A 23,927-nucleotide genomic window follows, 5' to 3' on the forward strand; every position below is an offset into this window, starting at 1 on the left:
AATATCTGTAGATCACCTGTAAAATCCAATCATCTGTAAAACCACTTCGTAAATAAATTCCAAATATCAAAACCAATAATTTCCAATGCCAATTGTTCATTATAGAATAATAATAAAAAACACCTTCGATTTTACAATAAGAGTATATGAGTAGCGTCACCATCCACAAATCACGCACGTTGATAGCTCAGCAGCAACCTACCACACTATTTCATCAATAACTGAGAGATTTAAAAGTGTCAAATCCAGCCAATGCTATATTAGCTATGACAAAGAACAAAACCATGTTGAAAGTGTAAAAGATCGCGTAGGGATACTGCCGGCTGATGCGCCTCTTCGCTCGCCGCTGTCTTTCCATGCGACCTCCGAATAGGAACTTCAGAATGCCTGTAAATGACCCTACTGTCGTTAAGCTTGTAAGCAGCATCGTTAATATCCACATCCCGAAATAAATCAGGATGGCCATTGTAATGTTTAAGCCCTTCTTCTTGCTCATCACTGCAGATATAGCTGCCAAGAAGCCTAATACCATGGTGTTTATTGACAGCCATAGAAAGTGCGTTGAGATCATGAAGCTCAACCATGAGTGATGAGAACTGAAGGCTCTACCAAATACCAGTAGCATTATCGCCACGACTGAAGTGACTAATGAGATGGTGTCAAGGATCAGAAAAGTGTCATACATGCAATTCCCTGCTAGATTCGCTTTTCCATCATCTCCATATGAACCAGGAATGTTGAAAGCTGTAGAAAAGGCGACCGTTGCCACAAGTGTCGAAACAATAGCAAGATATTTTGATGTAGTATCTCGCCATTTCATGATGTCCTGAGCATTCCACTTCTCTATATGATCTTGCCTCTGTGGCTGGAACTGTGCTCCTGAGGCATACATCTTCACCACTAAGCTTACCTGCATATTTGGTAATTCACAAATGCTATCGCTTGTTGAATTAATGCCAATAAAGACCGAGGTATAATTGTTTCATACCATTGAGTAGAAACCTTTACAATTTTGTACGAGGTCCGATGGTGTGTGGCCTTCATCGTTCATGATGTGTGCTTGCACTATTTCACTTGATAATAGCTTAGAAACAATCTTGCATTTCCCTGCATCCACAGCTAAATGGAGTGGCGTGTTACCTTCCCTGTCTTGTGCGTTCAGAAGATGCTCGAGCATGCTGCTACCTATAGCATACGAGATAATGGAAGAGTGGCCTTTTGTGGCTGCTGTATGTACAAAGCTTTGGCCACGATTGTCACAAATATCTGCAGAGGCAGGGGAGAACTGCAACAAGAGGCGAACTGTAGCTGTGTGTCCCATCAACGCTGCAGCATGTATAGGTGAGAATCCCTCGTTATCCTGCATGTGTGGAGCGCTCGGCGGAGAGCATGCTAAGATTGCTTGGACGATGGAACAATCCCCATCAGATGAAGCGAAATGTAGGGGGCTGCTCTTGTTCCTGTCCACGTGGGTGGCAAGTGCTGGTTTCCACTGCAGTAGCAAAGAAACCATCTCTACAAAGGGTGTAGTTTTTCAGAATTATATTATAGTGTCCTTGCAGTCTTTAATTATACATGCTAGCTTAAATGAAATTGCGAAAGAACAATATGGAGACAATGAATGGCCGGATGCAAATTTTCTGTTGGTGATCATTGTACTTATCCCTGCATATATATATATTTGTTAAAATATGGGAGTGTTTGATTGCTTGGATGGCTTTAGCTTGGCTCAAAAGAACTATCCAGGCTAGCGATGTGGGAATACACGACTTGTTTGGTGGTTTGGCTACGATGAGTCCGTATCTCTGTTGGGACGCTGTTTTGTTTGATTACATCTTATCTATTGGATAGGCGGCATAAATGAGGAAAAGGATATCAGAAAAGTTTTAGTCATCTCAAAAATAATTTAGTGGATATTGCTTACCATTTTTTTTCTAAACAGAGCAAACGGATGTGTTCAGGTTCCCAACCTCACTCTCTCGTTTATCACGTGCACGCTTCCTAAACTATTTAACGGTGCATTTTTTTAAGAAAGGTTTCTATATAAAAGTTGCTGTAAAAATTATATTAATCTATTTTTTAAGTTTTTTTAAACTAATACTTAATTAACCACGCGTTAATCCGTTTGCTCTATTTTACGGCGGAGGAGAGGGGTTCCAACAACTCTAAATGACACAACATAATACAATTGTTTGTTCTTTTAGCAGATCGACATGGGTCTCAACTTAACATGATCCTGTATATGGGAGGCACAGTTGCAAACATTTTATATTGCGAATTGAGTTGCACGGTAATTATTTCTACACTTATCTTTATTTTCGTTGACATTCTAAATGACGTACATGTGCCCCCGTCACATCGAAAATTGTCAACTTCTCACCATGCATGAGTTAGTCTACGATTGTGGTGCTACCATGCATCAATGTCTACACGTCAGTGCTTACTACTTACCCTCCCGCAATTCGATCAGACTGATTTTTTTTTTGTGAGAACGACCAGACTGATTTGTTCAGTCTACTGTTTTGTTGGTTCAGTTAAAGGGGAAAACTACAGTTGGTAAACAATGTACGAACCCACTGATCAATTATATTTCATCTGTTAGGTGAAACCTCGCGGATTGCTGTGGAATCTTAGTATGATAACAATTAGTAAAATTTATATATAAAATATGGTTTATGATAATTTAAATAGTATATAGAATTATGATTCACATGTAAAAGTAAGATGATGCTGCTTTATGAGAGAAGAAAAGAAGATATATTATTTTGATTATAGAATAAAAACAATAAGTTGATACGACTTAACGAGAGAAGAAAAAGAGGGAGATAATTTAGACCATAGATCATTTAAGGGCTATAAATAATTGATATGATATGATTTAGGGGCTGTTTGGATCAGTGACTAAAATTCTAGTCCCTGTCACATCGAATGTTTAGATACTAATTAGAAGTATTAAATGTAGACTAATGACAAAACCCATTCCATAACCCTGGACTAATTCGCGAGACGAATCTATTGAGCCTAATTAATCCATGATTAGCCTATGTGATGCTATAGTAAACATGTGCTAATTATGGATTAATTAGGCTTAACAAATTTGGCTTGCAAATTACCTCTCATTTATGCAATTAGTTTTATTATTAGTCTACGTTTAATACTTCTAATTAGTGTCCAAACATCCGATGTGACAGTGACTAAAATTTAGTCACCTGGATTCAAATACCACCTTAATATGAGAAGAGAGAAATATCATTAAAGTGAGAATGAGCTATATAGGTAAGTAGGATATTAGAAAAATGATGAGCGATATATTAAAATAAATATGTTAATCATATGGGATGATTTAACATTATTGTATTTTAAAGCCCTTAAATTAAATAAATTATTAGAACAACTATTAGAAGCGCAGCGCGCTCCTAATATTCCAAGCGCCAAACATGCATCAGCTCAGACCCATCCCATCCCACGTCCCGTCATCCCACTCCTACCGTTGTCGTAGTAAACGATTTACTCCTGTCGCACGCCTCAACCACCCACCTTTATTCGAGTGAACGATTTATTTTGATAATAAAAACAACTCCCCTGCTTCCGATCCTACCCCACGTCCCGCATCGTGCACCCACCATTATCGGAGTAAATAATTTACTTTGATAAAAATAACTTCTCTGCTGGCGGTATATATTCTATTTTTCTCGTACCCAACCAACCACTCTTGTCGCCACTCCGTTTTTTCCTTTTTTTCGGATCTGAATCGATCCACCATCCTAGCCCACAGATCGGCGACACACCATGGAGGAGGATGACGACACCGTGGCGGCTGATGGCGGTGGCCAGCGGCGGTTAAGGCGAAGGCACTACTTCAGGCCTCGCTGCTGGACGCTAGGCAACACCTTAACCAGCAAGGAGGCGTTTACCTGGGCCAATAGTAACAACCAGCGGCTGCTCCACGTCGGCGACATTGATAGAACAAGCAAGCAAGGAAATGACACTCTGATTTGCATATGCATAATCTCTTTCAACTTCACACATGAAGCCCTAATATCTTTTGCAAATCAAATTAACATGCAATCTCCAATATTACTTGATCTCAATTGATGGGCTGCACAGGTCCTACATTTGCACATCGTGCTCCATGTGGCTGGCCGTAGAGGATAGGGTGGAGTCCACCGGTGATGGAGATTGTTTGCTATTTTTCTTTTGCTCGTTATCTATATTGACATGAACGAGAATGTTTTTGCATTTTTTTTATGCTTGCTAGATGATGGATGGCTGCTATTGCGCAACGTCGAGCTCATATCTATACCACACCGCTACATCCTTCCATGATTCCATGATGGACTTTTGGCTGAATTATTTTTTTCTTTTCTAGTTTGATTCACCTGTGAGTAATTTTATCGCTCGTGTATGATTGAGCCTGTAATTTTTTCATTCATACGACTATTTTGTGAAACAGATCAACAATACTCTTAGTACAAGTTTTTACTCTTATACTGTATATTGAACACATCAGTAAACATATTACTACACGGTGGCTACAAGATCATGGCTATATCAAGAGGAAGGTGGTAATTGTTTTACTCGCAGACCACAAAATCTCAGTTTTTACTTTTACTCTTATATTGTGAATTGAACACATCACTAAACATATTACTCTACACGGTGGTTATTACTACACGGTGGCTATGACATCATGGGCTATATCGAGAGGAAGGTAGTAATTGTTTCTCACAGACCACGAAATCTAAATAATATTGGTAAAAGAATTACTAGCATTGTAAGCTGGTAGTAATTCTTTTATGACCATATAGGTATGGCGTCATACGAGAATGAGCAGATGTGGGAGACTAGGAGTAAATGAAAAACATGGAGTAAATTCATTACTTTTGAGACGTGCGGAGATACTAGAAAAAATGGAAAACTCGGAATGAAAAACTAGACGGTAAATATTTTACTAAAACGCGAAAACAGAGAAACTATAGAGAAGGAATGAATAAGAGAAAAATCTGGATGGTTACCCATTGATGAAGCACGGATAAGATAGAAAATAGAAAAAAGAAACACGGAAGGTGGGGTGGTAAAAGAGAAAAAAGAAACACGGAAGGTGGGGTGATAAAAAAGGGAAAAACCGGAAGGGGAAAAACTGGAAGGAGAAGGCGTTGTGCGGCACTTGAATTATTATTCCGCGCTGTAGCGCGTGGAATAGCGCTACTGATAAATTATAGAAGTATAAGTAATATAGCATACTTGCTTGATGGATGTAATAATTGCTAGTGAATGATAATGTGATATCTCTGCATGTTGAGCTTTAGAGTTTAGTGGGTTGTAACTTTTTAAGTAACTAGGTGATTCCCCGCGCTTTGATGCGGGCTACTAAGTAATTTTTAATAATCGAGCTAATAGTAAAAATTATATTAGTTATTAACAACTAATAAAACTGATTTGTGAAACTATGTTAAGAGAAATAAATTTAGTAGACTCTGTATAAGATTATAGATGAAATATGATATCCCGCACTTTGATTATATGGATGAATATATGTTAAATATTATAAAAATAATTGGTATGTATATATAATGTGAAGGAAGATGAATGAATGTTGATTTGTAGAATTTAATGAATTATAGATGATGTTGCATGCTTACATAAATTTTGTACGTAATTTATTGCTAGTGGATGATGAGGTGGCATGTTTGCATGTTGTGTTTTAGAATTAGTGGGTTATAACTTTATAGTAAGATAGGAAATCGGATATGGAGTTACCGGAAAAGTTCCTTGCAAACCATATGAATTTGATTGTAATCTTCCTCTTGATCATAGCTATCAATGTTCAGAAATAAGTTTAACTACTGAACAAAACAAAAATATTCAGAATTTATTTCATGGTATCAGGGCATTTATCACCAAATATACTTAACCATCAAGATAGTTAAGTCTTGTTGACAGCACATAATTGTTTTGTAAATATGTCTCTGAAAATAAACTGCCCAGAAATGAACCTAATTTGTATCTATGCATATATAATTGTTGATTATATCGATATAAAAACAAACAGAGAAACTAGGCCACGGACTGACGTTCTAATGGTACAGTTAATTAAGCACATCATCTACGGGCGCCACGTTATCAATCCACCCTGTGGCGGCTAATCCTTCCGGTTGAACAGAGTTTCTGCTCGCTCGCGCTCAAACCATAGTTATTAAGACTAGACCGGTGAATGAACCGGTGAAGCTCTCTGTTCACCGGTTTAGTGGTTGGACCATTGGTTTGGCTGGTCCGACCGCGGTTCAATGTATAATAGGATGTATATGTCTTTATCAATACAAGTAAAGAGATGGTGAGTTGGCTAGCGTGTCTTGCTCCCAATCAAGCAACCCAAGGTCAAATCCCCTCCACAACACCCTTTTCTAGTTATTTTGGTGCAATTTGTGCCTTTTCTAGTTATTTTGGTGCAATTTGTGCCTTCAAGATTGAAGTAGGCTTTGACACCCTTTTCTAGCTATTCTGGTGCAATTTGTGCCTTCAGGATTCTTTTCTAGCTATTCTTCAGGATTGAAGTGGGCTTCGACACCCTTTTCTAGTTATTTTGGTGCAATTTGTGCCTTCAGGATTGAAGTGGGCTTCGCCGGCGGCCCATCAACAACCCAATATCCGGCTCAGCTGGTCCAACCAGTCTGGCTCAACGTCCAGGTTTACATAAAAACCACCCGGCTCAATTGGTTTTCCACGGTTCATTTGCATAGCTGATCTTTTACGAGGACCGGCCCGGCCGAGGCCCTGGTTCCGGTTTATCCCGGTCAGACCGCCAGTCCGGTCCTAATAACTATGGCTCAAACCATAGTTATTAAGAGCGGACCGGTGAAGCTCTCGGTTCACCAGTTTAGTGGTTTGCCCGGTCCAACCACAGTTCAATGTATAATAGGATGTATATGTCTTATGTCAACACAAGTGAAGAAACCTGGGTTGGCTAGCTAGTGTGTCTTGCTTCCTGCCATGCAACCCAACGTCGAATCCCCACCACCACACCCACACTCTTTTCTAGCTATTTTGGTGGAATTTGTCTTTAGGATTGAAGTGGGCTTCGCCATAGCCCATCAACAGCCCAATAATCCGGCTCAGTTGGTCTGACCAGTCCGGCCCAATGTCCGGTTTACATAAAAACCGCCCTGCTCAATTGGTTTTTCCCGGTTCACTTGCATAGCCGATCTTTTAAGAGGACCGGACTGGCCGAGGCCCTGGTTCTGGTTTTTTCCAGTTGGACCGCCGGTCCGGTCCGGTCCTAATAACTATGGCTCAAACTTAAGCCTACGACGTCAAATGGCAGCGGCCAAGAGTTATCATCGGCCCATTTATTTTCGTTTAGATCCATTTTCTCCACTTTTTCTATGGATTTTGCTTTGCTTAATTAAATTTACTTCTTTATTTTAATATGAAATTGTCTCCAAGTTTTTTCGATCACATAAAACTTTAGCCATTTGTATATCAATAATATACAACTATTACTACTATTCTTCATGGAACACCAAGTTTTATAAAATACAATGGCACCTTTTAAATTTAGGAAAAAAATATGGATGTATGATGATTTTTTGGTACACATGTGATATTTGATGATGCCTCACGAAATACTAGTGGTACAAGTGATACCTTTGCAGAACATAAGTGATACTTATGATATCTATGGGTACTAGGTCTAATACATATGGGTACCAAAAATCACGTTCATGTCTCATAGCTTGATTTATCACCACCTAACCTATAAGATATGATACTCAAGTACCAAATGTAATACTTTGAGGTACCATCATGGTACTAGGGCCGACACACATGTACACTGGTGATTTAAGGCACCAACTTCATATTTTGATATAGTCATATGCATAATATGTATTACATATGTCACTTGTACATGTGAGATATGATATTCTGGTATCAGGCACAATATGTATATATACCAGACATTATATCCACGTAGTAGGCATGGTATATGTTGGTACCAAGTCTGATATTATATATACCAATGATCTAGGTATTAGTTAGCATGGTGTTAACGACCAAAATTGATGTTTTTCGCATCAACACATGGGACCAAAGATAATACTTTTATGATACACTATTAGTACCATATATGATACCTATACACATCAATGATGTGCCAATGATGAGAAGAAAAGGGATTTATGTCTTGGTTTTGGCGTGGCTTCATGAGTGGGTGCGGCTGCTTTGGTGAGATATCATGGGCAAAGATGTGCGGCTACCGAGGAGTAATAGCGACGATATACGGTAGCTCGGATAAGGTAGCACACAGATGTGTACTATACCAAGGAGAAATGCGGTTGAAGTGATGACTTCCAATAAGGTATCATAGAGGATATATATAACATTAAAAAAATGAGAACAAGCTATGCTGCTTCATAAGCATGCATTTCCAAGAAAATGGTTCATAAGCATGGTTAACAAAAAATAATGTGGTCGCCTAAGCCATGCATTTCCAAGAATTTACATGTGATCAACTAGGTAAGTTATATTTCCTACGGTGCAAGCTAGTGACACGATGAAGGGAATTGATTCGGCTTGCATTAGGTCTGGCATGCGGCGGTGCGAAGATAAACAAGCCTAGGACATGACTTGAGTGGTTGGTGGGTCCACACACGAATGCCAAGAATCATGACATACACACTTGGCCGCCACATTAATTTATTATTATGGTTTATTTTTTCCTTTTGTGTGAACACATATGATATGTCTGTTATATTGAACCCAATACAACTTGGTTTTGGCGTTGTCATAATGATAAAATTTTTAATGGTAAACAATTATCTAACTCTATGAAGGTTATCTTCATGTCTTCCTATTAGCTCCACTTTTGGTCTACGCTGCTACCATAGGAAGAGCATGATACTATGTGCAATGATGCTATACTCTTGGAAACGATAGCCAAGAGCCTCTTTTTTCGCTATGAGTGGCATAGTTCCATTAGAATTACTAGCTAAAAAATCTATATGATTTAACGCTAGTTAGTAATAAAGGGGAGTTGGGGATTTGTTCCATCACTTTATTTCTCATTTTGATTATTTTTATCTTCACTTTTTTTTATTAAACTTATGCATGTGTGTCTTATGATAGAAGTCAGAGATGTAATCCATTTCTATTATCTAAAATTCACCTTCGGTAAGTGGTCATAAACATTTATCGATTATGATAAGATTAATTTGACTAAATTATTAAAATTCCAATAGGAAGTGTATGCACTTTAATTTGTCTCTTGTGCCGTTTTGACAAAAATATGTCTTCTTTGGGTATTTCTGGCGCTTACCATTAATTAAATTCAGTTAAACATTTGTGCTTCCCCTTTTCAAAAGTAAAAAGCACTGTGCTTTAAGAATAGCTATCAAACAAATCATTCCATGGAATAAAATGATGTTTTGTGTTTAATTATTCCTTAATTAACACGTGTGAATATTAGTTGAAAATCTGCATACAGTCCATACATACGTGTAGCTTATGTAGTATGCTGTCAGTAGACGCAGAGACTTAATTACCTGAACATTGGAGCACCGCGGCATGCAGCGCATTCTGAGAATTAGGGCCGGCAGCCGACGCATCCCTGCACGAGATAATGGCCCTGACGGCGCGCACCGACCTGCTCATCACCGCCAGGTACAGCGGTGACACGCCGGCGCCGTTCAGCTCCGACGCGGTCTCCGGCGCCACCTCCATCAGCTCCTCCACCGCCTTGCCATGGCCGTGCCTCGCGGCGATGTGCAGCGCGGTGTCCCCAGCGACGTTCTTGCTGCGCACTACGTCCCTTACCCTGTCCTCCTCAACACTTGCCCCGGCCAACAGCGAGATGGCCCGGACGGCGAGGGCGTGCCCTGCCCTCGCCGCGCAGTGCAGCGGCGTGTCCCCCGACGAGCTGGCCGAGGAGAGGAGGCTGCTGTCGTGAAGGCACAGCTCGGCGATCAGGTCGTCGTGTCCTTGCCCGGCTGCAATGTGGAGAAGCGTGCGAAGCTCTGCGGTAACCTCGCGAATGCTGCAGGGTCCTTGGTGATTAGCTGAAAAGTTCACATGCTTTCATTAACCATGACTTGCTCATAAATTTTTAGAATCGCTTGCATAGTTGAAGAAGCTTGGAGTACCACGTTCTTGCGCTGCCGGCGAGGGCGAGCTGTTCGCCGGCTGCACGGCGGCGCCACTGCTTCCGGCTAAGAGATTGCAGACCTCATCTGTGTAGCCGCGAAATGCTGCGAGGTAAAGTTTTGAGCACATGGATAGGTGTTCTGGAATCTCATGGTCGCTGCCAGCAGGTGTGATCTCCATTGTTTTCTTTTCACATGTATAAGCATGTCTCTTTTAGGATTTATAAACGAGTTGACATGCATGACACCTACCCTTTACTAGAATATATATTAGTGTGCATCTCTGTCCGAGGTGATCTCATTCATTAGACAATTTGTATTGTAACTTATCTTTTGTTAAATACCGACAGAGTTCGTTAACTTTTGTAAGTTAACAACCCACATCACTCGATTAATACTTGGGTACTTAGCACTTAGCAGGTTAAAATTGAGTTGAACACAAGGGACTGAGGACTGTGTTCCGTCCGGGTAGGGTACGTATAGATTACAATGTACATACATAGTCCCTCCGTTTCACAATGTAAGTTATTCTATCATTTCACACATTCATATTGATACTAACGAATCTAGACATATATATCTATATAGATTCATTAGCATCAATATGAATGTGGGAAATGCTAGAATGACTTACATTGTGAAACGGAGGAAGTAGTATTCACGCAACGACTTATGCGACTATATACAACTACGAGCCGTTAGATAACACTCCTCCCTCATAGCCCATGCATGCAGCGGTATAGGCTTGAGCCGTGGCACTACCACAGAACACGTTAAAGGTGCCGGTTGGGAAACCCCTTAGGTGTCGGTTTTCCCAATCGGCATCATAAAGATGGTACTGATGTTGAAGCTGGCACCAATCATATTTTGAAAACCGGCACCTTTGAGAGGTTCACGAGCCAAAAAAAATTGGCTCGATGCACCAGCTTGAATCGGTGCCGATGCATCGAGCCGAGCTCATCCACCCCGCATCAAACAAATCACTAAAATCTTTCACAGAACAACAAACATCACTAACATCACTAGAATCAATCCCAATCCCCAATCAAACAAATCACAGAACAACAAACATTGAAAAGCATCACTAAAATCTTTCACTAACATTGAATCTTTCACAAAATTCAGAGGAGGGCGCCACCACTGCCACTCCTTCCGCCACCGGGACACAACCTCCTCCTGCCATCGAGCCGCCGCCGCATGCCCTCCCTCCAGATCCAATGGAGGTAGGGCGCCGCCGCCTCTCGTCCCGCCGCCGGGCCACCACCGCCGTCCCGCCGCTGGGCCACCACCGCTTCCTGCCGCCGGGCAGCCACCGCCTCCCCTCTCGCCACCGGATCTGGTGGAGGGGAGGGTGACTCCTGCCGCTGTCGCCGCAGCTGCCACCACAGCTGTCGCCTCCCGTCGCCCCCGCCGCAGCTGTCGCCTCCCTCCCGTTGCCGCGCGCTCCTGCCCGTGAGAGACCGCCGCCTACGCTGCCCATGGGAGAGGCGGGAGAGAGAGAGAGAGAGAGGAGAGGAGAAGCCGAGAGAGAGATCGAGAAGAGCCGAGCGCGCGAGCCTTATCTTGCCAAGAGCTGGGCCCCACCAGGAGGAAAAATATCTCCCTCGGCTGGCTTGCCTCGATTTAATACTTGTCGGTTTTTTCGCAAAAACCGGCACCTATAATATATTGCAGGTGTCGGTTTTTTGAAAAACCGATACCTATAATATATTATAGGTATAGGTGCCGGTTTTAACGAAAAAACCAGCACCTATCTTTATTTAAAGGTGTCGGTTTTAATTTTTTCATCCTACAAAAGTGAGAAAAACACTATAGGTGCCCGTTTTAGCACTACCGACACCTATAGTGGCGACACCTATTTGATGTTTTGTAGTAGTGTGGGAAACTTTGCGGGATGAGCCACTTGTCCATCCTATGATGATGACAGGTGGTGATATATTCCTACAGCCTTTCCCAAGCTTTATGTAAGGTTTCATCCCTCGTCCGTTGAAAACCGGATATTCTTCCACGGAGAGCATTAGTCTTACCCATCGGGAAAATTTTTAAGAGGAATGCCGTTGAGCACTTATTCTAGGTATCCACCATTGCACAGTTGGCGTAGAACCATTGTTTTGCTCTCCCGAGGAGTGAGAACGGGAACAGTCGGAGCCTGATAGCATCTGGGCTGACTCCTTTGACAATATACGAGCTACACATTTCCAGGAATTGCTGCAGATGAGCACTTGTATCCTCATTAGGTTTGCCGCAGAACGGGCTAGCCTGCACCATCGTGGCCAGGCTGGTCTTTAGATCAAAGTCACCATCTCCCACGTTGACTTGGGGAGGGGTCCAACGGGCATGTTGTCAGCGAGGGAGCATCGAACTCGCGAAGGGTCTTCTCAGCCATGGACTTGAAAACTGGAGGCGCTTGGATGGTTGGTTTCTTTACCGAAAGAGTCTTCCGAGGAGGGACAACACGCAGTTTGACGCACCTAAAGAAGGCTTCGGGATTGTCTTGGAAGTTCTTCGGTAAGTTGAAACCAGTCATACACTACTCTGTTTTCACAATAAAGCGAAAACAATCAAGGTTAGTCTGCAAAGGACAATGATCATACATTGGTGAATATAAAATTATTAGCATGTAGTAAACTCTTAATCAAATATCTTCCCCGGCAACGGCGCTAGAAATGCTTGTTGATATTTCTTAACGACATTACTAGAAATATAATTCCCAGCAATGGCACCGAAATATTCTCGGGGGATACAGATATAATCCGCAAGCGCACGGATATACCGTTATAGCATTTTATCCGGAAGTATTCTAAGATGTCGTATTTATTTAATCCCAAGGGAAGATATGATAAAATAGTACTATGCTAATAATTTATATCACTTGTATAGATCAAAGTCTATGCAGGGGTTAATCATATTCAAGGGTAGAAATGAATTCACACATAGAAGAGATAACCATGATACTCTCATTATATATACACTTGCTAGTATACAATTATGCATCCAATACCCCTAACTATGCCCTCCTAGTGTTTCGAGAGACCACCCCTAATTGCCGAGTTTCTTACGACAACCAATCATGACCATCCGACCGGTAATGAATATGGAGGAGTACTCACACCAGGAAATTGTCTTAGTACTATATACACACGTGGAGGAATACTCGTACTGAACTGTCACCATCAGCAGCCCACCTCTACAGACTTGTGGCATATAGTACCATTTAATGGTATCTAATAATCTAAGCACCGTGCTTACATTACTAAATACTACTCCACATCGCTGTAGCAGACATAGAGCAATCACCGAAATGAACATTAATCCCACACCATTGCATATCTTTGGCAAGCTAGCTACATCATTATATCGAGACAAGTATAATACCCCGCAACCATCATTGAGGAGCGATCAGGAGTGTCCACGTGGAAGGCCGGGATGAGGGGCGCAAGCTAGGGTTCGGCCGAACCCCTGGTTTGGCCAGAACCTGGGCCGGTCCCTTTGGCCCCCAGTTTTGGCCTGGACGTCTCTTGTTGGGCCTTGTACTCCGTGGCATGGTAGTTGACCTTATTTGCAAGTATTAAATTAGTTTTGTAAGCCCATCCACCCATAAGTCTGCCACTCGATGGTCTTTGATTGTTTGTCCTGTTATTTTCCGTTGATTCTTCTCGTATTATGTAGAGATCTCTGTATCCAAATAAAGTTCCGAGTACAAGTGGAGATATATTATTTCTAATAAAATATGCATTGCAAGCATAGCTAGTTCTCCTTTATTATGGATATATTGACGGTCGAACTTGGTCTATAACGATCGTCAACAACTATCCAAGGACAACAACTATTGGTAGGCTAGCTATGCTAGCTAGGCTAGAGAGGACTTTTTATGTGTTTTAGTTATCTAAGCTAAGTTACAGGTAATGTCCTATCTGTTGCTTCGGGCACCGACCCCTGATAGTCTGCTAGCGTGGTTCTAGCTATAGCTCTATGATGTACCCGAACGTGGAGGATTACTAGGATGGGATTCAGGGCTATCACCACCTGTCGTCTACCTTTGACAAATCCGTGGGATACACAACAAACAAAGATAATTTCTAACCTAGACACCAGGCCTAAGTTATTAATTACTACTCTAATACGTGTGCAGGAACTTCCTTCTGTATCTAGAGTCCTAGTACTAGATCACTTAGTACGAATACTAAACAACAAACCCACAAAGATGGAAATCTATATTACTTAGACTAAGTAATTAAATAACATAATAAAGTATCCCAAATGCTTACTTTATAGAAGAAGTTTTTCCGAACCCGGAGCAGAGTGTACCAACAGCTCCGGTACTCCTCCAGAATTCCTTCTAGAAAGCTACACCCACCGAGGTAGAAGTCTGAGATAGTGCCAAACTTCAGGGCACTCCTCCAGAGTTTCCCCTCACTCTCTACCTATTTTCTAATGTACATAAAAGATACAATAGTGTCTCTTGTAATTCAGCTCAAAGAGTTGTGTGTCTTAAAAGTGAAGTGAGCCCCTCCTTTTATTGCCTCCATATGACGGTTATGGTGGTTGGAAATGTCCTAAACGCCCCTCCACCGTCATTGAGAGTAAATCTAGGACATACACATGGAAAATGACGACCAACGACACCAGGAAGGGTTCGGTCAAACCTGGAGTTCGGCCGAACTTCTGGGCTACCTCCCAGCCTCCCCTTTGGTTGGGAGACTTCTTAATGGGCCCCCAACATCATGTACTATTGTTGGCCTCAATCTTCGGTGCTTTTTATTGACTTATGGGGCCTCCAATCCGTGTAAACGCGTCCTGATTGTTCGGAGGTGTATTTGTCGCATGACGGGTGGTTTTCATCCATAAAATACCTGCATACACATATTTCACCAACACTAGCGGAAATGATTAGTAATAATCTCTACCACAAAGTTAGATATCATATTTTATTTGATTATATGCAGGCATTGACAGTCGGTATTATGATTTAAGGACCGACAACAAGCATACCCAATTGAGGCCTCCGCAAAAGAGGTTGAAGCTCGCTTGGCCAAAAACAAGCAAATCAGAGATGCTCATAAAGATCCGGCATTGCCCAAGGAGAAGACTGCCTTCTGGCAGAGAACCAAAGGTGGGGGGGGGGGGGGGGGGAAGCTAGTTGAAAACTTGAAATCTTAAATCTTCTTATCATATAATGCACACAAACTTTGTTGATCAAATATAAATCTTTGTTGGACGATGAAAACATAGGTTTCCGAGTAAGTAAATTGGAAAAAAATTGACGAATACAAGTCCATCAACAAATCTTGCAATTATCCTATCTGTTGTATTTTACACAACCTTGCATCAAAAACTAAGAGCTCTAGTGGCATCGAATGTCAACATTGCTATATTATTTATAATGAAGAAGAAGATTACATTGAAAGTGTAAAAGGCAATGAAGGGATATTGCCGTTTGATGTGCCTCTTAGCGTGTTGCTGTCTCTCCATTCTACCACTTACGAGGAACTTCATAGTGCTTATAAATGACCCTGGCATTGCTAAAAATGTAAGCTGCATTGTCAAGATGTACATCCCATGGTAGATCAGTTGGGACATTGCAATCTTTATGCCCTTCTTGCTTACTGCGGCTATAGCTGTGAAGAAGCCGAACACCATGCAATTTATTGACAGCCACAGAAAGTACATTGAGATCACAAAGCTCAGCCATGAGCGATGAGATCTGGAGGCCCTCCCATATACCAGCAGTATTGTCGCCACAACTGAAGTAACCATGGAGATGGTGTCTAGAATCAGGAAAGCGTTATACATGGGGTCACCCGCTAGATTCGCTTTCCCATCATCTCCATATGATCCAGGAACATTGAATGCTGCGGCAAAGGCAATCGTTGCTATAAGTGTTGAAACAACAGCGAGATTTTTTGATGTATTGTCTCTCCATTTCATGATGTCTTGAGCATTCCATTTCTCTATAAGATCTTGCCTTTGTGGTTGAAACTGTGCTCCTGACTCATGCAACTTTACTACTAAACTTACCTGCATAACACAATTCCTTAGCCTATTTCTTAGTGGACTGAATTGAATTACGATCACAAGGAATATTTTTATTTTGCATATGGATGAGATGTAGAGAGACAATTACCATTGAGTGGAAACCTTTACATCTTTTTATGATGTCAGATGGTGTGTGGCCTGCATTGTTCATGATGTTGGCATGTACCTCTCCACTTGATAATAGCTTAGAAACAACCTTGCATTCCTCTACAACGACAGCTAAATGGAGCGGCGTGTTCCCCTCTTTGTCTTGGGCATTCAAAAGATGCTTAAGCATGCTGTTCTTTACAGCGTATGAGATGATGGAAGAATGGCCCTTCATAGCTGCTGCATGTAGAAAGCTTTGGCCTTGGTTGTCACAAATGTCTGCAGAAGCAGGGGAGAACTGCAGCAACATGCGAACTGTTTCTGTATGGCCCATTAGTGCTGCAATGTGTAGAGGTGAAAGGCCCTTGTTGTCTTGGATGTTTGTAGCGCTACGTGGCAAATGAGTTAGGATTGCTTGGATGATGGAACAATCCCCGTCAGATGAAGCGAAATGTAGTGGAGTGCTCTTACTGCTGTCAACCTTAGTAGCAAGTGTTGGTTTCCACTGTAGTAGCAATGAAACCATTTCTACAATTGTTTAACAACGGAAATGATTAGTACATCTTTGGCCTCTCTGGCCTGTATCACCAGGGACACAGCCAATAAGCATTTTTACAAATGATTGGAGACTTTGATAATTATGTTCTATCATGTAATATATACTTACTTCAAAAAATTGTAAAAAAAATTGAAGCAAATGAATGGCAGCACATACAAATAATTTTGATGTAATACTTCAAAGCTGAAGTTCATGCTTTCCATTCCCAGCTTCCAGTATCCCGTGTTAGAGCCTTATGCCCATTCCTTTTCCATATATTTTTTTTATTCAGTTGCTTGCATCTAAGTGCCCATTGAGAAGAAGAAGAAGAAGAAGAAAGAAGAGTTGTACTGACTAGAGCCATATCAAGTTTGGGTCACTACTAGACCACATTCACCTTCTGCTTAGTTGGGCCTATCAACTTTTAATCATATGTGGTCAACTCCAACAACATTGATGCTGGCGTCGCCATGTCTATGGCATGCCAAGAAGGTTAGCACCAGACCCTCTGTCGCTGAGATATGTTGGACCTCGATGGCTCTATGCCGTAAGGACTGGCGTTGTGGTTTCGTTTTTCTTTTTATTTAGGTTTTGTCGGGATCCATTTATAAAATAAGTTATGCAAAGGGTTAAAGTGTCAAAATTGCTGGGTATGTTTATATCTAATAGAGGTTAGTAGTATACGGACCTATATGAAGATAAACTGATTACGATGGCTTTTTAAAATTTGATTAGTTATATCAACCATATTGCACAAAAAAATTATCATAATGTGGGTAAACCATATGTTCTTTAGCAAACAGCTCAGATTAATATATTATGTATAGAGGAGACGCAATGCTTGCAAACATTTCTATACTGTGAGCTGATTTGTGCAATACTTAGTTAAATACTTATCTTAATTGTCGTTGACCTTTGAATACCATGTCACATTGAAAATTGTCAACTTCTCACCGTGAGTAATTTATGATTGTTGTTCTATCATCAAGGTCTACACGTCGTTACAGCTGTCTCCTTCCAATTTGACTACCGATTTGTGCAATCAAGTGATTTGCTCTGGTTCGTTTAAAGAGGATATAGACATTGCTAAGTGTACAATCCCACTGATCTATTATATTTTGTCTGTATGTAGAGTCACCTGGAAAGTTGCTTGCAAGCTTCGAAGAGTTACCTACTGAATTAGATGAAAACATGCAGATTTCTTCATGCTATCAGTACATCTCTCTATTATACACTAAAAGTCTATTAAACTTCATACAAATATTCTCAAGCCGTCACATAGAACTCCTAAAAATGCTCCTACGAAGCCACGTGGCACTCTAATAAACCGGCGGGCCCACTATTTAGATCCATTGAATCTATTATGATTAAATAACTAATTTAACCTCCTCCTAAATTAAGCAAAGCAAGGTACGGGCCCCTCCTCCCAGTATGTATGTCCACCGACTCTCCCCTCCCATTTCCTATTTTCTAGCTAATCTCTCTCATTTTCTAACTAACTACTAAATATATAAAAAAAGGTAATTAGATAGTTATTAGCGCTTATAACTCGAGAGTTATATATTAATTTTTTAATTTATTTGATGAGCCGTTGTTTTATATAATCGAATACATTATTATCTTCTACCATATTTTTATTATAGATCGGAGTATAAAAAAACCCGGCTGGGAATCCTGGCCCGGATCTAGTCCAAGACGTGGAAGCTCCTCAACTTCAACGCCACCTCCTGTGATCGACCTCAAGGATCGATAATTCAAGAAATAGATTAGACACAATAATCCTTATATTAGTAGTTCCAAATTTGATTTTAGGGGTTCGGTAGTGACAGGGTGATCGATCAGCCGTGTCATGTCAGAATTTTAGATATATGTGTAGTTGGAGGTTTTTGTTGTTTAACTAGTAGAAAAAATGCCCGTGTGTTGCAACAGGTAAAGATGTTTTTTCAGTGATACAACTATTAGAAGCCAAGTAATAAATTAAAACATTAGGATCACTATATACATTATAATTGAAAAAGTTAATGAAAATCCTTTGTTGTTTTGGGCTGAAACTCTCCTTTCTTCCTTTTCAGCTCTAGCCCAGTTCAATACCTCCCATCTCTTAGCCTATCTTTCTTCGGCACAGCCCGCAAACAGGACCAGCTCGCATAACCGAGTGCATCTTCAACCTCCAAAAGGCATTCCGATGATGTCGGAGCCAATTCTCCTCACCAAATCTGGTCGAATCTTTATCGATCTCCCAAAATTGGTTGAAGGGCTTTTGATTTACTCGATCTCCTCTTTTTGTTTTATTAGAAGAATTAGCAAAACTCGGGATTAAGGCTGGGAAAGCTCGGCGGTTGGCCATCTTCAACGGAGACTATCTTCAATGGAGATTAAATCCAACAAACTAAAACCGAATAGCAAAATTATCTAAAGGGATGGGACATAATTATTACAGGGAACCCGCGTGGCCCAATGATTTTTTATATATTTTTCCAGTAGTAATTCTAGGTACTATTGCATGTAATGTAGGTTTAGCGGTTCTCGAGCCATCAATGATTGGTGAACCGGTGGATCCGTTTGCAACTCCTCAGGAAATATTACCTGAGTGGTACTTCTTTCCCGTGTTTCAAATACTCCGTACATTACCTAATAAGTTATTGGGCGTTCTCTTAATGGTTTCTGTGCCGACGGGCTTATTGACAGTACCTTTTCTAGAGAATGTCAATAAATTCCAAAATCCATTTCGTCGCCCAGTAGCTACAACCGTTTTTTAATCGGTATGGAGACTATCTTCAATGGAGATTAAATCCAACAAACTAAAACCGAATTGAAAGGGGAAATCATGGGGAATAGAATGAGGTAGGAGTTCTTCCAAAATTGATTGAGGGATTTTGATCTACTCGATCTCCTCTTTCCCTTTTTTTTTTCAAAATCAGAGAGAATTAGCAAAACTCGGGATTAAGGCTGCGAAAGCTTGCTGGTCGGCCATCTTCAATTGAGATTAAATCCAACGAATTAAAAGTTAAAACCGAATCGAAAGGGGAAATCATGGGGAATATAATGAGGTAGAGTAGGAAATCGATTTTTGCAATCAACTGAAGGAGGAAACGTACAGGGAGACAAATCCACATCGTGCTAGGGTTTGATCCAGACGACGGCTTTGCGCGCGTGCAGCGGATCGAACTGAGAGCAGAAAGGAAAAAGCGAGCGAAGAAAAAAAACCAAAAGCCCAAAAAAACCGTTTCACATGGAAAAGAAACTAGCCGGACAAAAAAAAGCGACAACAAAAAAGAAAAAAAAGAGATGGACAAAAATATACAGAAGCCTTACAAATTTTTTAATTAGGTATATAGATTATTAGTTTTTGTTTTTGCTGTAATGCGGCTTTATATCTCCAAATTGTTTTCACATATTAGTATTATTATTATCATCGAATAAATGAGACATCACTAACTATAGATTGTTGTATCCCGACCCAATTCATCCCATAATAAACTATGATACTATATATGCAATTAAAAAACACCTTACTTTTCTAAAGAAAATAAGTCTACCTTCCTTTCAAATGATGAAGAAGATTATAAATAGTTGCTTATAAATATTACTTAAATATGATATAATATAAAGCTAATAGGTTAGAAAATTATAAAAGCAACTAATGCCAATGAAAAAATTTATGGAGATATCATGACATATGTTCTCCAGTTAATATTTCGCTTTTATAAGTGCCTCAAACTTATCGTACGATGCTTGCCGTGCGAATGCACAGACTACCTAGTTTTTCACCAAAAGTCGTTTTTTAGAAACTGATTCACTAAATTTCAGACCTTCACTACTACTACGGAATCCCTAGCAAGGGACGCCTTATAGGTGTCTATTTCTAAAAAAAAAGTGACTAATATAACCCCTTTCCAACTGTCACATGAGTCTAAAATTAAAAACCAGCACTAATATACCCTCAAAGTGCAAATACATGTACCAATTTTTTAATAATACCGGCATTTAACAGGATATATCAGTGCCGGTTTTCTAAAAATCTGACATATTTTGTGGAGCTGAGCCGATGAAAATCGAGCCACATGACCTGATTTTTCTCCTTGCGTCTCTCTCGGTGTCCTCCCTCTTGCTCTCCCTTCCTCTCTTCTCTCTTCACCGTCCCTCCCACTCTCCTCCAACAGTCCCTTTCCCTATCTTTCGCCGCCCCTTCTCTCCACACTAGGGCAGTCGGATCCACTTCCGGTAGCATGGGGGCAGCCCGCTCGACAAAGCCATGGCTACCTCAACTCCCTCAATCGCCACGAGCATATGGTGCCCACTCGATATCGACGTGGCTCCCTCAACTCCCTCTTTTTTTCTCTCTGTGTTCTCCGTGATGTTCATTTGCTCCCTCAACTCCCTCACTGTTCTTTGTATTGTTGGATTTTGATAAGTGGATGCAAGTTTTGCTTTTGAATATAAATTCTATGATTGTGTTATTGGATGTTGATCGATCTCTGGCTAATGGGGAGCTTCTCAATCATTTAGCCTTTTTTTATTCATGGAATCTTAAAGGTGTCGGTTCCTTAACCGGCACCTTTGATTCCTCCTCACTTGTGCCGCCTGATGGATATCGGTTGAGGAATCCAACATTTATGTGGAGTTCTCAACCGGCACCTATTAGGTTTTCGGTAGTAATGCTTTTGAAGACACATAATACTTTATTCTAAATATAAAATTCTTTAAAAGTAAATCACACATAATTGGAGGTAAGAGAAGGTAGAGGTGGTGCAAGTGAGCTATAGGAGTTGCCACCGTGAGTTGGAGCCAAGAAAAGAAAAGTGGGCTGCATATATAATAATGTAACTAGCTGCAACATGGCTTTTAGTGAGGTGGGACATGCAATATGTCTCTATGGCTAACAACTGTATAGGTAGACTATTAGAATGCCTGTACATAATCCGTTAGCTTTTATATTAACCATGCTCTAACTGAAATTTACTAATCTTTTGTGTTCCACCCTTAATTAGTAGTTTAGCACGTGTAAAGATTAATTGAAAATTTGCATACACGCGGTCTGTAGTGTGACAGTGTCGTCAACAAAAGACTAACCTGAAGATTGGAGAACGGCAGCATGCAGCGCATTCTGAGAACTAGGGCCAGCAGCCGATGCATCCCTACAAGAGAGTATCGCCCTTACGGCGCGCACCGACCTGCTCATCACCGCCAGGTACAGCGGCGACACGCCGCCGCCGTTCAGCTCCAACGCAGTCTCCGGTGCCACCTCCATCAGCTCCTCCACCGCCTCGCCATGGCCGTGCCTCGCGGCGAGGTGCAGCGCGGTGTCCCCAGTGGCGTTCATGCCACGCAGCATCGCCCTCAGCCTGTCCTCCTCCACGTTGGCCCGGGCTAGCCGTACGATGCCACGGACCGCGCCGGCGTGCCCCGCCCTCGCCGCGCAGTGCAGCGGCGTGTTCCCCGACGAGCTCGACGAGGAGAGGAGGCTGCTGTCATGACTGCACAGCTCGGCGATCAGTTCGCCGTGTCCTTCCCCCGCGGCGATGTGGAGAAGTGTGCTGCGCTCTGCGGTCACCTCGCGAATGCTGCAGCCTCCATGGTGATTCGCTGAAAAGTTCATTTGCTTTCCTCAACCATGAATTGCTCATAAATTATAACTTCATTTGTTTTAGAATATTTGATGGATTGCATAGCTAAGGAAGCTTGAAGTACCATGTTCTTGTGCTGCCGGCGACGGCCGGCTGTTCGCCGGCTCCACGGCGGCGCCACTGCTTCCGGCTAAGAGACTGAAGACCTCATCTGTGTAACCGCGAAATGCTGCGATGTAAAGTCTAGAGCACATGAATAGGTGTTCAGGAATCTCATGGTCGCAGCCAGCAGGTGTGATCTCCATTGTTTTCCTTTCACATGTATAAGGCTATAAGCACGTCTCTGTTTGGATTTATAAACGAGTTGACAAGAGACCTCCCCTTTACTAATATATATTAGTGTGCATCTCTGTCCGAGGTGATCATTCATTAGAAAATTTGTATTGTAACTTATCTTTTGTTAAATACCGACAGAGTTCGTTAACTCTTGTATGTTAACAACCCACAGCACTCGATTAATACTTTGGTACTTAGCAGGTTGAAATTGAGTAGAGTAAAATATTTTTTAAGAGAAGGTTAGTGATCAAAGTTTAAATATGTTGTCGAAACGACAACCGCATATATCGAAAGACGTGGTTACTCAATAGTGGTCGGAAAATAGTAAAGTGTATTGAATTGAGAATTTTTCTTCCGATCCCCCTGTTACATGGCCCTAAGGGGCTATTTATAGCCCCATTACAGGTTCCCACTACTAGAATTTAGGTTATATAGGGGAATTTACATGGTTACCCTTATGATAGGGACATTACACTGGTGGAGAAACCGTTTGTAGTTCCGGTTCGTAACCTCCTTTAGACCCGGTTTTCAAACCGGTACTACCAATCCGGGACTAAAGATCGCTATCTTTAGTCCCGGGTAAAATAACCGGGACTAAAGATCGAGCTGACCTTTTTTTTTATTTGCATGGCCCTAACAAGATTCGTAATTAACATTGGAACTTATGATAGTACCTGTCTATAAGTTCAAAAACGTTGTCAAACGTAGACTCTTTTTTATCCATTGAGTCATATACGTTGACTACGCAGGCCTCCAAGTCGAAGAGTAAAAGGACCTAGTGGAATCTGCAATGTGTGTTGGATGCATTACATATGAAACACTTAGCATGATCATATGGGAATAAAATTTGGTAGGAAGACAGTAAAAACTAACTCTGTGTTGTACGGCAATAGTATGAACGTCTTGTAATGCTGCGCCTTCAGGAGATGGACGAGATTGTCCTCTGTGGCTTGCGGATACTAGTCGAGCATTGCGACGTTTACTTTCCGAGGGTCGATGAATCCAGTATCGAAAACCCTCCGCCATCGGGCCCTTTGAATTTCCATTCTACAATGATAAAAGGAAGTATATATTATATATGGTGTACTTATATACAAGGACCTAATTAATTAAAGGAAACGCAATAAGAAATCTAACTGACCGATACTTACAAAGTCCAACAACTCATAATAGCGACGTCGAGGGCGTCCAGCTGGTATAGTTCGTAGATACCCTTGAAATTGATGC

The 23,927-nt window shown here is 41.3% G+C and overlaps 2 protein-coding genes and 1 non-coding gene across 3 annotated transcripts; 1 reads left to right on the plus strand and 2 right to left on the minus strand.

The window, feature by feature from the left end:
- Positions 1 to 214: 214 nt before the first annotated feature.
- On the minus strand, positions 215 to 10,317 carry LOC127755692 (ankyrin repeat-containing protein At5g02620-like). Its single transcript, XM_052281370.1, has 4 exons — positions 10,137 to 10,317; positions 9,540 to 10,052; positions 989 to 1,515; positions 215 to 910 (listed from the first exon to the last, which is right to left on the minus strand). Exons 1-4 carry the CDS (start codon positions 10,315 to 10,317, stop codon positions 215 to 217), a joined length of 1,917 nt encoding a protein of 638 aa, XP_052137330.1.
- Positions 10,318 to 12,045: 1,728 nt separating this feature from the next.
- On the plus strand, positions 12,046 to 12,152 carry LOC127756093 (small nucleolar RNA R71). Its single transcript, XR_008013135.1, has one exon. It is a non-coding gene; the product is annotated as a small nucleolar RNA R71 (small nucleolar RNA).
- Positions 12,153 to 15,464: 3,312 nt separating this feature from the next.
- Positions 15,465 to 22,669, minus strand: LOC127755693 (ankyrin repeat-containing protein At5g02620-like). The gene is made up of 4 exons (XM_052281371.1): positions 22,489 to 22,669; positions 21,871 to 22,383; positions 16,261 to 16,787; positions 15,465 to 16,154 (listed from the first exon to the last, which is right to left on the minus strand). The coding sequence occupies exons 1-4, from the start codon at positions 22,667 to 22,669 to the stop codon at positions 15,465 to 15,467; spliced, it is 1,911 nt and encodes a 636-aa protein (XP_052137331.1).
- Positions 22,670 to 23,927: the final 1,258 nt, after the last annotated feature.

Source organism: Oryza glaberrima, chromosome 11, assembly GCF_000147395.1.
Source record: "Oryza glaberrima chromosome 11, OglaRS2, whole genome shotgun sequence".
Taxonomy (NCBI): Eukaryota; Viridiplantae; Streptophyta; class Magnoliopsida; order Poales; family Poaceae; genus Oryza; species Oryza glaberrima.